Raw genomic sequence first — 14,531 nt, 5'->3', positions numbered from 1 at the left:
AGGTGATTTTCCATGATATGATCAAAACCATTGTGCAAAGCTTTTCTGTATTTGTGTTTGCTTACGGCAGTCAGGTGCCTCCTAAACAGTTAGAGTGTGAACCAGAAGGCTGACGTCACTGGTGTGATTCTGAGAAGTGCATGTTTAAGCACTGGTGGGAGTCTAAGGAGCTGGAAATGGAGTCTTGGGATATATCTTGGATTATGAGTTCCAGCTCTCAGAAGGGTGTGCTGGACAGGAGACCCTAGAGTAAGATCACAAGTCACAAGATTGAGCCTATGTGCTTCAAGATGTATCTGTTATTAAAGGCTGCTAAGTCTTTAGGATTTAGGGCTAGGGTCTCTGTAAAGTATCAGTCACTCTACTTGTCAGCTACGCTAGAAACAATCTCAGCAAAGCCAGACAGCAGTCTGGGACATGCTCAGCCAGATCTGGTTTGGGAGTGTACAGATGTCTCCCAGTTTGGCAGGATCTCCATGATTCCCAGGTCTAATACATTGGTTATTTGTGCCCCACCTTACACCTATGAGTGAAGATTCTGCAGCTAGTTCAGCAGGCGATATTACTGAGGTGTCAGGAGATCTGTTCCCTGACTAGATGCCCTGCTGAGCACTGTCATAGACAATGAAGATACAGTTAGATCGGTGAAGCACTCCCCAGGGACAGTACCAGCTCTGTTTTCAAAATGGAGCAAGCAATGAAATATCTGGCTTGACTTTCAGCGATGCACCTGACATGGCTTTCACAGCAATCTGTTTATGCTCCTCCTACCTTCTAGCTCTGCCGGTCAGTCTATCCTTTCCTTTGGCTCTACTGCTCACAACTGACACTCCTCTGGAAACAGGTTCAATTATGTTTGTACTGTGTTGTCCTCCACCTGAAAAACAGGATGCACAAGGAGCTAGGTGGCAGTATATCCAGCTGTGGATCTGCTCTGTAAACTGGTTCTGTCGTTGCCCTCTCCTCCTACAGCCATGGAATCTGGCATTGTGATAAGAGATAGAAGAAAGCCAGCAGCATTCTACTTGGCAGCTTTCTTCTCTCTCCTCAGGTGTACAGGGGACAAACATATAAAAGCCAAAGCCCGTGGTGTTTAGGATTATTTTGCACCGATCATTTCTCCTATGCTGTTCTCAGATCCAGAATGCAGCTTTACTATCTTTTTGGCTAGGGACACGCATTCAAGAAGCCTGAACCTGAATTGATTCCACCTTTTGAGCTTAGTCTAACCTGCCTAGGGCTAAACCCATTTTATAATACAACAGGTATCCCAGAAATGCAGGCACATGCCTGCAGTGGCTCAGGCTAGAAGCTGGGGGGCGCTAAAGCAGTCCTCCATTCCTTCCACAGCATGGACCTGAGTGGGGTATGGCCAGGCTCTGGCAGGATGCTGTGATTAGCCCAGCAGGGAATTGATAACAGTGTTTATCACCCAATTAAGAAAACAACAGGGGGACATTACCAGCTACTTGATTCTGCCTGTTGATTCACTGGCACTGAGGTAGCCAGCTTGCAGTCTGCTAGCTAAAACACAGACACATCCTCAGCAAGGCAGAGGGGAAGGGGGAATTCCTGCTCAGCAGGGTGGGGAGGGGAGAAGCAGCCCCTCTGGAGCTGCAGCCAGAGCAGAGGGGAGGATCCAGCCCTGTTGCAGAGCAGAGAGCCCTACTCAGCCCAGGGAGCATGCCAGGATGCCGGGGGTGTCTGGTTTACCTTAAACCAGCAAGGGGTCTGGGACAAACATTGCATAAACTGGTTTGAACCAAATCAGTTAAGTCTGATACTACATTCAAACAGTTTCATCTCAGACTGCTTTCAGCCATTTTCAAACTGGTTTATGTGCACCAAACATCTATTCTGTTGCAGGTTTAAAACAGTTTCTGATCACTTAAACCAGTTTATGTGTAATGTCTGTCCCTAGCCTTTCTTCCCACCACCTCTCAACCCTAACATATTCCCTGACTGGTACTCCTGATCGACCCTCTCTAGCTGTTACCCTTAGGCAATGAGTAGGGGGGGCACATGCTCCCCCTCCCCCCCAGAGACTGGCTACTGCCAAAGCTGTCACTGGCTTCTGCAGATGGTTGCTGGTTGTACCTGCTCCCCACTTGCTGCCAATGTGGCTGCCAATGTCTTCAGGCAGTCCTCGCTCACTGCTTGCCACTGCTGACACCGACGCTGGCGTCTGTGGGCTGTCCCTGCTCACTGCCGTAGTGCCTGGGCAAATGTAACTTAACATTTAACATGTAACAACCCTTAATTTGATACCAAAAACTGGTAGGTTTGTGCTGTAACTGTAAATCTAACCTATTCTTGAAGAGGACAGTACTCTAGGCACTAGCACAGATCTCCAGCTTTGATCAAGATGTCTTAGACCCCTGACAGCAGTTTGTCTAATGAGAGTAAATGAGTCGTTCAGGGGTTCTGCTCACCTCTCCCATCAGAAGGAAAGGACTGATGTTGGAATTTCTTAGAGTTTCTTCCCCCTGAAAGGACAAAGCATGCATGAAAGGCAGTGGGTAGTAGGGTTATACAACGAGAGCACAACAGAGATCATGGATTTCATGTGATTTGTCCTAGCAAAAAAGCCTCACTCCATCAATGCACTCCTGTAAATGGGAACCGGGGTAGATTTATCCTAATAAGGAAGCTACCATATGCCACGAAAACAAGTTAATAAGCAGTACAAGACCTCTGGAAGTCAAACAGGTCTTAGTCATCATACAGAGACAAGACACTGAATCAGAGCTATTGTTCCTCCCACTCCATACTGAGGAACAGAGAGCACTACCACTCGTGCACAGTTCAGATCCAGTGAACCCTTTGCAGAGTGTCAAGATCCACACCATGCATTCAAAGCCACTTCTGCACAGTTCCAAAGGAAAGCAAACTCTACAAGGAGCCTCACAGCTGACACAAACCAGTGATCCACATGAGCAGGTTTAATTAGTGTAAAAACAGAGCCCAGTATCTCCTTTTCTGACCTTTTTTATTGCTATGATTATCCAAGATTGGGTCCCCATCCTTAGCAAAGCTGTCTTCAAACCTGCAAGTAAAAAAGAGGATAGCATCAGATAGAAAAAACACTCCCTGGAGTAAGCAAAGCCTATGCTTAAGTCTTCAGCCAGGTATCCTTACGTACATACTCTTCCATGATTCATAACCAAATAGGTCACTAAGACTGTAATCATGTGACAAAATATCCCCCACAATAAGATATATATTGAGATCCTAGAGCAGAAAGGAGACCTCCAAACCATTTTAGGATTAAGATGCAACAAAAATGCTAAATGTGTCTTCAATTGAATCTCGGTACCTCAATAATTTTGATAGAATGGTAGCTACTGGTAGCTACTCAGGGACTAGGGGAATCCCAAGGAAATGAAAGTATGGGCAAAGTGCATGGGAAATGGTCAAAGAAATATGATTAATTCATTTATCACTATGGTTGTAAAATTTATCATATGGCTTTCTTCAGCATGAATAGGAACAGGTGTTCAATGTAGCAGACAGAGAAAGAACTTGTTAAAACTTCTCTGTTAGCCCTTTTAGCCAAAATCTTTCTCTCAGTGCAAAAAATATCAGCCCAGAAACATTCAACTTTCTACCTGCTAATAATAACCAGCTGCTACTTTTTTCACTTTAATAACACATCATTTGAAGATCTCAGAGTACTTCACAAATATTAATAAATTAAACTGCACCAAACTCCTGTGAGTAAGGATTGTTATTTCTCTTTTAAGGACAGGGAAACTGAGATAAATTGTCAGCAATAATTTTTAGTGGTGCTCTGAAATTTCCCTTGAAGTCAATGCATCTCTAAAAATCAGTTTCTAAGTGATGGTCCCTGATCAGATAGGAACTGCTTGGTAAAGCCAGATCACTCAGATATCAATCATATCTCTTAACCAAAAGACCATCTTACATATCTGTCCTATATAAAGCCCTTTTGGAAAACAAGTGTGTGAAATGAGTCTTCATGAGCAAGATCCTCAGCCTAGAACATGTAATGGCCCACTCTTACAAATGCTTCACTCATCTGCACGTAATACAACTTATTCAAAAGCCCCCCGCCCAGTGCATTTTAGGTTGGCAAGTGCTGATGACAAGACAAAAGTATAAATCAAGAAGGGATGTACCTCATATCTCTGCAAGATACACAACAAGTGTTCTCCAACAGTTCCGTACACTGTTTTAGTGACCTGTCTGATCCCAGCACTGACTGTGCATACTGGAATGCCAAATGGGGCTCACTTTACAAGACAGGGACAATGTAGTAGGGTTAGCTTTTTTCCAGAAATGAAAAGGAGGTAAGGGATTGGAGAGAAACATTTGAAATATCAAAATAGATTTGCCACACTGTCCCTTTCAGAACAGCTTCAGCCCTTTCCTACCCAGTCCATGGATGTGACATTGAAAAGTCAAGTGGGATTAATGGGAAGTCATCCTCTCTTTAGTGACAGAGAGAGTGGGCTACAAGATACCTCCCTGTACTGCTCTCTGGCCCCCTGTAGAATCCATAGAGATCAACCTCAAGGTTTTGATATGCCACTTCTTGCCAGGTCACAGTGCCCCATCAGGACATAAGTCCCACTGCCAGAACCTGGCATTGTCCATATATGGCCTGTAGCATGTAAAGGACCACAGGGATTTGGAAGACCTACATGTGCTCTGACTTTTCTACATCCCACGCCCGTCGCCATTCACCCTTTGCATTCTTGTGGCGTGCTAGTCGTTCCAGGTCAATCTGATCCCGCTCTTTCTTCCACCGTACATATTCTGAGCGCTCCCGTCTAGTCATGGTGAAACCCACATCCCCTGGATTCTTCTGCAAAGACTTCCCTCCTTCCTAGTAGGAGCAAATGAGCAGTTCATTAAGACAGTACCACCTTCCAGGAACACTCTAATAAGTGAAGTATTAAGTACATATTAAGTGGAAATAATATCTGTAATGAAATGGGTCTTCCACTATAAAGTGATAAGCACCCGAGTGGGGCTCCATAGATAATAGTAAATGCACTTCATCCAGAATCCTCCACACTTATAGGAACAAAGGTTCATATAATTTCTATGAGTTAACACAGAGAAACCAAGGCACAGAGAGGTGGGGAAAAGTCACAGAGCAAGCCTGTAGCCAATCTAAGAGTAGCAACCAGTCCTCCTGACTTCCAGTTCAGAGTCCTCTTCACTAGAGCACGCAGGAAAATCTTGTCATAAGTCATACTAACTTATTTCTAAAAGGCAGCTGCCACAAAACTGCAACCCTAAGAACACTAAAAATCCTCACATTTGCCACCCTGGATACACCTCTATTGCACTGGTGAGAGGTATTTCCATAACTTTGCCCCCACTACCTGCCACAGTAAACCAGCTCCTTTGGTTCCTGGGTAGCTTTGGGGATGATCTACCCTGTATGATAAAAGCAAAATTGCTGTTTGAACCAGGTTGCAGTTGCTCTTAAGCATGGCTTTTCAATTGAGCTGCTAGGTGCCTGATTTGTAAACATTTAAAAAAACATGTTACTGATGTTACTGTGACTCTGTGCACCAGTGGACAACGTTACCTGTTTCCCATGCTCTATGTATCCAATTTGTGCATTCAGTCACAGTAATTGCAGGTATAAAGTAGGCAGTGGTCATTTACACATTGCCTCCCTGCATCTACCTTCTTAAATGTTACTATTTTTCTTGGAAAATGCACTTAGCCAAAGCCTATCCAATGCTGCCTATTGTAGACAGCCAGTTTCAGGAGTGCATGTGACAGAGGCCTTCAGTGCTTTTTTACTGTAGACAGTCATTTCTGTGTTACCAGATCCCTACATGAGCTACCAAAGGACCAAGGAGTAAAAGCCCCATAATAGCCTTGAACTCTTTGCTAGTGATAATCCTTTCCCCCAACCCTTTCACCCTCCAACATGGGTGAGTAGGAAGCAATCATTTTGCAGCCAACCTCTAGCTCAGTGTGCTATATAATAAGCATAAAATACACAAATCAGAAACATATCCTCTGAGCGAGGGGCTGTTCACTTCCATTGCTTGAGTCCTCTTGAGTTATTGCTCTGTCTCATGATGTAGCAGCTGGGTGCCGTTGTTATTCAAGACTTTCGAATCTGAACAAAAAGCCAGTTCAGAACAAAGTCAACAGTGCTGGAGGAGGATGGATGTAATACAATGACAGTTTAATGGACCCCACTGGAGGTGGGAGCCTACTGGCCAAGGCCTGTTATCAAGTAGAGTTGTATAATAAATAGTTTAGCACAGAACAAGTCCTGGGATGTTAATTATTGACGGATAAATCACTACTCCACATTTCTTTGCTTCAAAGCCAGCCACCTCCACCCTTTCCCCCCAAACAGGAATTAATCTCCTTGGCGTTTCATTGAAGATCAAAATAGACTGGAGGAAAATGAGTGACTGAAAAGCCTGTTTCCAAGGAGACCCATCTGTGTAGGTTGGGAGAGGTGGAGGGAGCAATTGCTTTTTAGTTCTTTAGCAAAGGGAGTCCAGGGACCTGAAAAACCTGTCAGTGCGGGGGAGGGTAAGAAAGAGGCCTGTACCTCAGTTCGTAAGCACAGGAAAACTAAGTCATGGTGTCACAAAGCCTGCTATTCCAAGAAGAGCAAAGGTGGGTTTAAACCCTCCCTGCAACTTCCAGGTCCTCCTCTCGCTGTCCCACATGCATCACAAGGGATGAGACAAGCTTTGCGAACAAGTTAAGCCCTTGGGAAAGCACGACAGGGTGTAACAGTGGCAGCATGATCTGTACTATATACAGACAGACCCTTTGCAAGCTCACCCATCAGCTACAGTGCTGCAAAAGCACCACAAATCCAACTAGTGACACCAACACCGCTCGAGAGGATACTGACTGTCCTCCCATGTGAGAACTGAGTGGAGACTGCAATGCATTTGTGACAAGCACAGAGGAAGATCAGGCACGATCTAAAGAAGTAACTTCCACTGAACACCTAACACAAGAGTTGACCCCAGGTGTCTACAGGTGAGAGGCCAGGATGTTGGTCCTTTGTGCCCAGGCCCCTGTCATAGCTGCTAGGCAACCAAGCCAGTCAGGATGACGGCAGCCTTGAAGCCATCCGATAGCGTGCACCTTGCTGAATGACTGTGCTGTTTGTCAGGTAAATAAAGATATAAATCTGCTGCCTACCAATTGCAGGCTAAAGGACTTGTTTACCAAGGAGCTGGGGCTCAGCTCAGCTTGGGTACAGCTGTGTTTCCTGGACCACAAGGGAGACCAGCCAGGCAGTCCCGTGCTGCTTTGCTGAATGCAGCTGAATGTAATGCTCAGAAGCTCATCTGTGTTCTCCTAATGAATGGTACTAGGGCATGGGCTTTTCAATTTATGCTCCATTAATTAAGAGTACCTGCCAGCTCAGGGGAGCCAGTGTTTCCTCCCAGGGCTTGTATTAAACAGTCAGCAGGAAGCCAGGAACTTTAATTTACTGCAGCCCTCCCCATCTCCTACTCTGGCTAACACTATGGACTGTGGCTAATGCAGCTGGAATCTTTCAACCCATAAACAAATTATAGCAAAAGGGAAAATAGCCAATGCAAAGGCAATCACTGTGGCTGGGCAAAATTCCTGGCAGTACCTCTGGTGTGTTAAAAGATCTGGGCTTAGACAGCAACCTCCCTGCTTTTAATTCCCTAGCTCTAGAAAAACATGACATTCAGGTATAGGCCAGCTGTTCTGACAGCACCCTCTGCTGGCTCCTCTGCTCAATATCACTTGAAATGGAATTCCAGAAGGAGGGCCAGATTTCCATTTCTGCCACTTAGAGATAGGGTGCGTGCCTGCAAATGTCCTCCTAAAGACAAGAAGAGTTGAAGGGCAGAGAATCAACAGTACCACCAAATAAAATGGTGTCTAAAGGACTTTGCAATCCACCAGAAGGACAATTAAAAAGTGCCTGTTTATTTCCAGGTATGGTTTGCTCTAGAGAAATCTGAGTTCATGAAGCTGAAGTCAAACTGGTGCAAGTGTAGTCTGAGGGATCACTAAGAACAAGGAACCCTGCATCCACAGTTCTTTATAGAAATCCAGTGCACAGCAGTCTCTACTACCACTGCCATCTCAGGGCCACTTCCTTTAGGATCTATTGATCAAGCTAGGCATTTATACATTGCTCATCATCATCAAACATCTGGGCGCAGCAGAAGGAAGGGGAGACAGAAAGTTCCTTGGGCAACACTTCTTAGTAAGCCAATAATTATTCCACCAACACTAATTCATCCCATGTAGTTTATAAAACATATCCATTCTTTTCTAATTTGCATTTTCTTTACAACCATGCTATTTAGAACCAGATGGGACAGAGCACTGGATAATACAACCTAAGGTACAGTGCCACATTGGGAGGGGAATAGATGACATGATTCAGTAAGACTTTTACATCTCTGAGCTCTATAGTTTTATTGACAAACTTGTCCTTTTCTTTACTGGAATAAGTTTGTTCCACAGTTCGGGATAGCTGATGGATGAGACAGTCAGGGAATGGACTTCACAAATGCAACAGGCACAAGGGTCACTGCAGAAATAAGACAGGCACTACTAGCACCACTCTGAGAGCTGACTCCTAGAGGTGCTGAGTGCCTAAAACTCTGATTACAGCAGTTTTGGCTATTCAGTCCCTCTGATAATCAGGCCCTGAAGGAGGACACAACCCTACCCTTATCTGCATCACAGGATGTGGGGCCCCTCTCACCTTTCTGCTGTGCTCATTCTCAGGGCATCTGTCTGTCTCTGATCTCCTCCTTTCCACTGGTCTCTTTTCATCCACCTGAAGGAAAAAATAAAGCCATGCATTCCCAACTGAGCAGGGACTCCACCATGAAGAATCAGTCCCAGGCTGCCTTGGCAGTTCAAAATCAGAAGGGATTGCCCAAGAGGCACAAAAGATAAAGAGAAGAGAAAACCTGGCTACTGGGGCACTGAGTCAAACTGGTAGGGAAAAGGAGGTGGGAAAGCAGAGAGACACCAGGACACAATGAGGAAAGCAGCCAAAGGAACAAATCCCTCCCCCTCACCATGTCAAGGGGTGAACTCCTGTGTAGAGAAAGCTTAGGCATCAAGATGCTGTGTAAAACACCACTGTAACTGAGTCAAGGAACCAGGTGCACCTTTGGCAGTTGCAGACTACTATAATTAAAAGGACACAATGAGATCCCGTCCATGTCATTTAACTGTGTTGTGAACAAATCCCCAGAACTTGCTATAGTGCCCGTAGAGTCATAGACAAGGAGGCCTGGAAGAAACCTCTGGAGGTCACCACTAGTCCAACCCTTGCTCAAATCAGGATTATCCCTGTCTAAACTATCCCAGCCACGTGTTTGTCTAACCCGTTCTTAAAACTGCACAAACAACCCTTTCATACAAGTATAAAGCACAGTGCCCAAAACATCAAGAACACTCTAAGTTGCTGCAGGTAAAGTAGGAGTCAAAGGCACTGTCAATGTCCTGCCATCCATGTTGCCATCCATGCCGTCATCACCAGATTCAGCATGCCAGGCAATTTCATTTGGCTTATGGGCACCCACCAATTAACTGTACACCATCCAGCCCACATGCCTCCCTCACACCCTCCTGTGCGGGAGGGCTCTTGTCAGCCAGCATGCACTACTTCTGAGCAGGGCCACAGCTTCCACTGCTGCAGCCACCTGGGGACCTGCTTGGCTTCCCCAGCCTCCAATGACTCCTCTTCATGTCTCTCCTGCAGCGCTCACTCTGGGCAGCAGGTAGGGAAGCTGCAGCTGGGTGGAAGTGCGGAGTGTGGGGCTGGCAGGAGCATGGAGCTGGCAGGAGCCTGGGGCCCGTGCCCCATGGGGTGGTAGGAGTGCAGAGGTCAGGTGGGCAGGGTGTGGGTGGAGTTAGTGGGGTGTGAGGGAGGGTGGAAGGTTTGGGGATCCCCCCACATGCCCCTCGCATGGCACATAGCCACCCACTACCAGCGGATCCCCACTCCCTGCTTCCTGGGAGAGTCCCATGATCTGCACATGACGGCAGGAAGTAAGGAACCAACCAGCTCCATCGTGTAGGGCTTCCCCCCAGTGACACATGAGTCCCTGGAGCTGCACATGAGCCCCACATGATAAAGGAAGGCTGGCCTGGCTCCACTCCTTGCTGTTATGTGCAATTCCCACAACTGGCTGGCCACATGTGACCCAGCTGCACCTGTGTGGGCCATGAACCCCTCAAGGGCCCACCACCTGCTGCTGCTGCTGGCGTTAGGGCCTATGCACCCTGGGGATGGTATATCGGCAGGGGGGGTCCCCACACCCCTTACCTTCCCTCATTCCCCACAAACCCCACACACTCCATAACCCTCCCACATATACACACCACCAACATACCCCACACTCCCCACACACAGCCACACCCCATCACCAACCCCCCACCATACACACACAATCATCCCCCCCAGGCACATGCTACACACTCCCACACACACTCCTCCTACAAAATATACAAGAGTAAAACTATTTTTGAGATATTATGCAATCACCTCTATATACACTATGCAAACACACATAAATCAGGACAAAAATATTTTTTTAAATAAAATTAAAATATGTTATAGTAGACGTTTAACTTTTGGTATATGATTTGGATTTGTTCTAGTTCCAAGATGGCAACCCCACCCCCAAAAAGCAGTACGTCCAGGGGCAAAGGGAGGAACTTCTGGTGGCAAAAGTTAGAGGTTAGGGGCAGGACTTCTGGTTCCAAGACGGTGGCCAGGGGCCAGGGCACATGTCAAGGGGTGGGCTACAATGGTAGCCCTTAACAACTCACCAAAACTCATTAAGTCGCCCTCGGGCCAAAATAATTGCTCACCCCTGGCCTATACAGTCTGCCTGTGAGATCAGTAATCATTATTACGTCTGTTTTATTGAAACTGAGAGATGGAGGCTTGGAGCAGTTAAGTGACTTGCTCTGAGGTACCCAGGAAGTTTGTAGCAGAGCTGGGACTAGAAATTATGTTTCCAGGCTTCTGAGGACGCTGTTTCCATTCAACATGACACTTGGCTTCTGTGATTCCTTCTCACCCACATTCCATTCTCTTTGAATAGAGATTTTCATTTTTCAGACCTGGCCCGGTTCCATTCTGAAGCCCCACTGTTGTTTTCTTCTAGAAATCTCCTTCCCTGTCCATTACACTTTTCCAGACTTGAGTACTTAGTGTTTTCTTTCTGACTAGGAAGGCAGAAACCTATCTTAGTTCACAGCATGCTACAATGTCACTGGGTATGTCTACACATGCAATCAATGTGCCTGAATTTTCCGTGCAGAAAATTCAGATGCATTAGAATAGGCATCTATGCACCTGCACCCACGTACAGAGCAAGCTGAGCCCAACAGGAGCAGCCTAGTTTAGGGCTGTTCCTGCTGTGCTCTACCCCTCTGCAGCAGCCAGGGGGAGCTCCAGGGTCCCCTGGGTGCCAGCCCTGGGCTGGCAGGAGACACTGGAGTCAGGCCCCAAGCTCTAGGGGGTGGGAGGGAGCTGTCCCAGTTCTAGGGGCAGCTCCCTCCCAGCTGCACAGAGATCAAAACTAACCGTGATCTCTGCATGGCTGGGAGGGAGCTGGCCCCAGAGACAGGACAGCTTCCCCTGTCCCCTAGATCTCAGAGCCAATCCTGATCTCCATGCACCTAGAAGTGACCTGCCCCTGGAGCCAAGACAACTCCCCCTACCCACCAAGGCTCAAGGCTTAGCTAGATCCCCTGGTGATTATGTTGTGGCCACCTGCTGCCTAGGCTGACCAGTAGCAACTTGCAGTTTGCTTCAGGCTATCATCTACACATGCGCTTTGATGCATTAGTTTGAAGCACTATGTTCTAGTACCTGTATCTATGAGTACTTGCAAATGGTGCTTTAAATTAATCTGCTGTGCAGTAATTCCTGCACACATGTAGATGATGATGCTTTACCGCACATTAGATTAGTTTAATGCACGGTAAAGCATCTCATGTTGACATGCCCACTTGTGACAACAGCTTGCAAAAGACACTTGTGAAGTACAAGCTTCTTCCCATTATGCCTTAGCATCAGCACTGTGGTGGAACTGCTTTCCGGGACCCGGTTCAGGGACATTCATAGTCTGGGAACATCATGAGACAAGCATAAGCCTGACATCATTTAGAGTATGCTTTTGGTGGGGAGAGAGGAGGGCAATCTGTATGTCATATTAGGTCACTCTCCTGAATCTTGTCTATGTTGAGGTTTTCTGAAAGGCTCCTAACTGCCACAATGAATATGAGATTTGCCTCTGCTCAGATGAGTGGAAGATGACATGATAGGAAAAATGTCAGTATCCTGGCTTTACCAGTGGTGCCATGATTAATAACACCTGAGCAAGACTTTCAGAAACACACCAGGGTAGGGTGCCTCCTGTCATCATACAGAGTGGAAGAGATGCCATGATGGAAGATATGATTTAGCCAAGGGTTTGGCAACCTTTTCTAACAGCAGGCCAGAGTTTGCAACCCAGCCACTGCTGAAGGCTGCTGATCACCTGCTGCTACTCCAGTCATCCCAGCTCTGTGGGAAAGACTGCTCTTTTGTAGCCACCCCTAAAACATATGCCACCAAAAAGCATGGTGAGCAATGATCTGCAGTGGCTAATTCAGCAGCAAGGGTAAGCAGTGCAGGGACCAAAGAGCATCCCTCTGCATAGAGCAGGATTGTCTGGAATGGCAACAGATGTTTGTCTGGTAAAAAATGAGAAAGATCTGACAGCTAGGAAGCATGTGAAACAAATGAGACCATTGCAGGTTGGATCCAACCACTTTGCAGGCCTGATGTGGCCCATGGGCCATAGGTTGCCAACCCCTGGTTTTGCCAACACGAGTTACTGGGCTCAATACAGGGGGAAATAAAGGAAATGCCAGGACTTTGAAATATGCAGGAGATCAGGCTAGAGATGATCTTATAGTCTCTTCTGTCTTTAAATGATCTGAAATTAAGAAGCCCTGTGCATTTGAGGTCGCAGTGACCTAACCCCATGGCAGCAGCAGGAGTATACAGCTCTCACCTTCCAAAGCAGCAGGGATTGGAAAAACTAGCTACCTTCTTGCTTAAACTTCTTTCAATGCTGCTGCCAAACCAAACACAAAAGGAGGGCAAGGAGGAGACTTTGCTTGTCAGAAGCTCTTCTCCTCCCTGCCCTGGTCCACCTCAAAACCTAATATTATCACTAGAATGTTTGGGAGAGGCCTAAAGCTTGTCTACACAGGGGACTCATTCCAGGATTAGGTGGGGTTTAAAGCACAAGAGCTATTTCAATATGAGAGTGGTCATAGGGGCAGTTATACTTCCTTGGGTAGATGAGACCTGAGCCCCTCTGGCTAAAGAAGCGAAGGTTTCTCCATCTGTTTCTCTCCTTTATTATGGCACCCCTGCTTCCTCACTAGGAGTTGCCTGGTGGAAGATGTGCCTCTATCTCCTGTTCTGCATCCCTTAACTCAGCCATATCAAACTCATCCTGGGCTCCAGGTCAGATTTGGACTACAGGAGCTATATACAGGCAACACAGAACTAGGGGCATGCATCAGTGCAGAACTCTGGCTGGGCAGAGTTCACATTTGTGGTTGTGCAGAGCCACATTTGGGCAGCAGCACAGAGCTGGAGCCAGGGACATGCAGCAGCATGGACGTGGACATGACCATGTATGGCAGCCCCCCAGCTTTGTACAGCTGCCTGAATGCGGCTCTGTGCAGCCACATACCCATGGCTCTGTGCAATTGTCCAGCCAGAACTCTGCGCCACCTCACAAATGTAGTTCCAGGCACTTACATGCCCCTGGCTCCATGTTGTTGCCCACCATCTAGGGCCAGATTAACACATAGGCAAACAAGGCACATGCTTAGGGTCCTGAGCTGCAGCAGGGGCCATCCTTCCTTCTGCAGCAGCAGTGCAAATGGCCCTGTCCACTTCCCTTCCCCTCCCCTCTGCTGGCCTTGCTGCCACTGTGGCTACTTCCTAGCAGTGACTCTGAGCTCCGTTCCCCATGGGAGGCAGCGCTGGGGTGGAAACAGAGTTCTCAACTGGCCCAGGGCCCACAAGTTTGTTTGCCTGGGGCCCACCAAAGGGTTAACCTGGCCCTACCAGCAGCATGAAGCTCTGGCTGGTCTGCAGAATCAGCAGCATAGAGCCAAGGGTGTGCACTTCCAGTAGCCCAGCTGATGACCAGTAGGTCAGATGCAACAGTTCCTTGGGCTTGATCTGGCCTGCAGGCCTATGTTTGACACCCTGCCTTAACTAATGAAATTCCTGCTCACTATGAATAACTGTATATACGCAGCCCTGTACAACTGCCTCATTCTCATCATCCACTGCTGCATGAAGAACAAGACAGAAAGAAACAGCCAGTAGCTGAGTGACTGACTTTCACTAGATCTTCTGCTGAAGGCACTGAAGCACACCCTCTGGCCTGATGACGGAGGCTTCAGAGCAGCGCTCTGCTCTAAGTCCTGTCCATGGGGGCTGCTGCACCAGAACATTAGCAGTGTCCACTGCC

General features: G+C 47.2%; 1 protein-coding gene across 1 annotated transcript in view; it reads right to left on the bottom strand.

The window, feature by feature from the left end:
- CCDC9B (coiled-coil domain containing 9B) overlaps positions 1–14,531 on the bottom strand; it is a 94,562-nt gene that overhangs the window by 25,837 nt on the left and 54,194 nt on the right. The window contains exons 7-11 of the mRNA XM_090034970.1: positions 8,723–8,797; positions 4,665–4,849; positions 2,985–3,046; positions 2,433–2,486; positions 772–877 (exon numbers count right to left, since the gene is read on the bottom strand). Coding sequence (XP_089891096.1) covers positions 772–877; positions 2,433–2,486; positions 2,985–3,046; positions 4,665–4,849; positions 8,723–8,797 — 482 coding nt within the window. The remainder of the gene's footprint in view (positions 1–771; positions 878–2,432; positions 2,487–2,984; positions 3,047–4,664; positions 4,850–8,722; positions 8,798–14,531) is intronic.

The sequence above is a fragment of the Crocodylus siamensis genome, chromosome 2 (genome assembly GCF_052110815.1).
Source record: "Crocodylus siamensis isolate JL-2025a chromosome 2, ASM5211081v1, whole genome shotgun sequence".
NCBI classification, from domain to species: Eukaryota; Metazoa; Chordata; order Crocodylia; family Crocodylidae; genus Crocodylus; species Crocodylus siamensis.
Note: the sequence above shows the minus strand (reverse complement) of the source record. Positions and strands in the feature narration are given on the sequence as shown.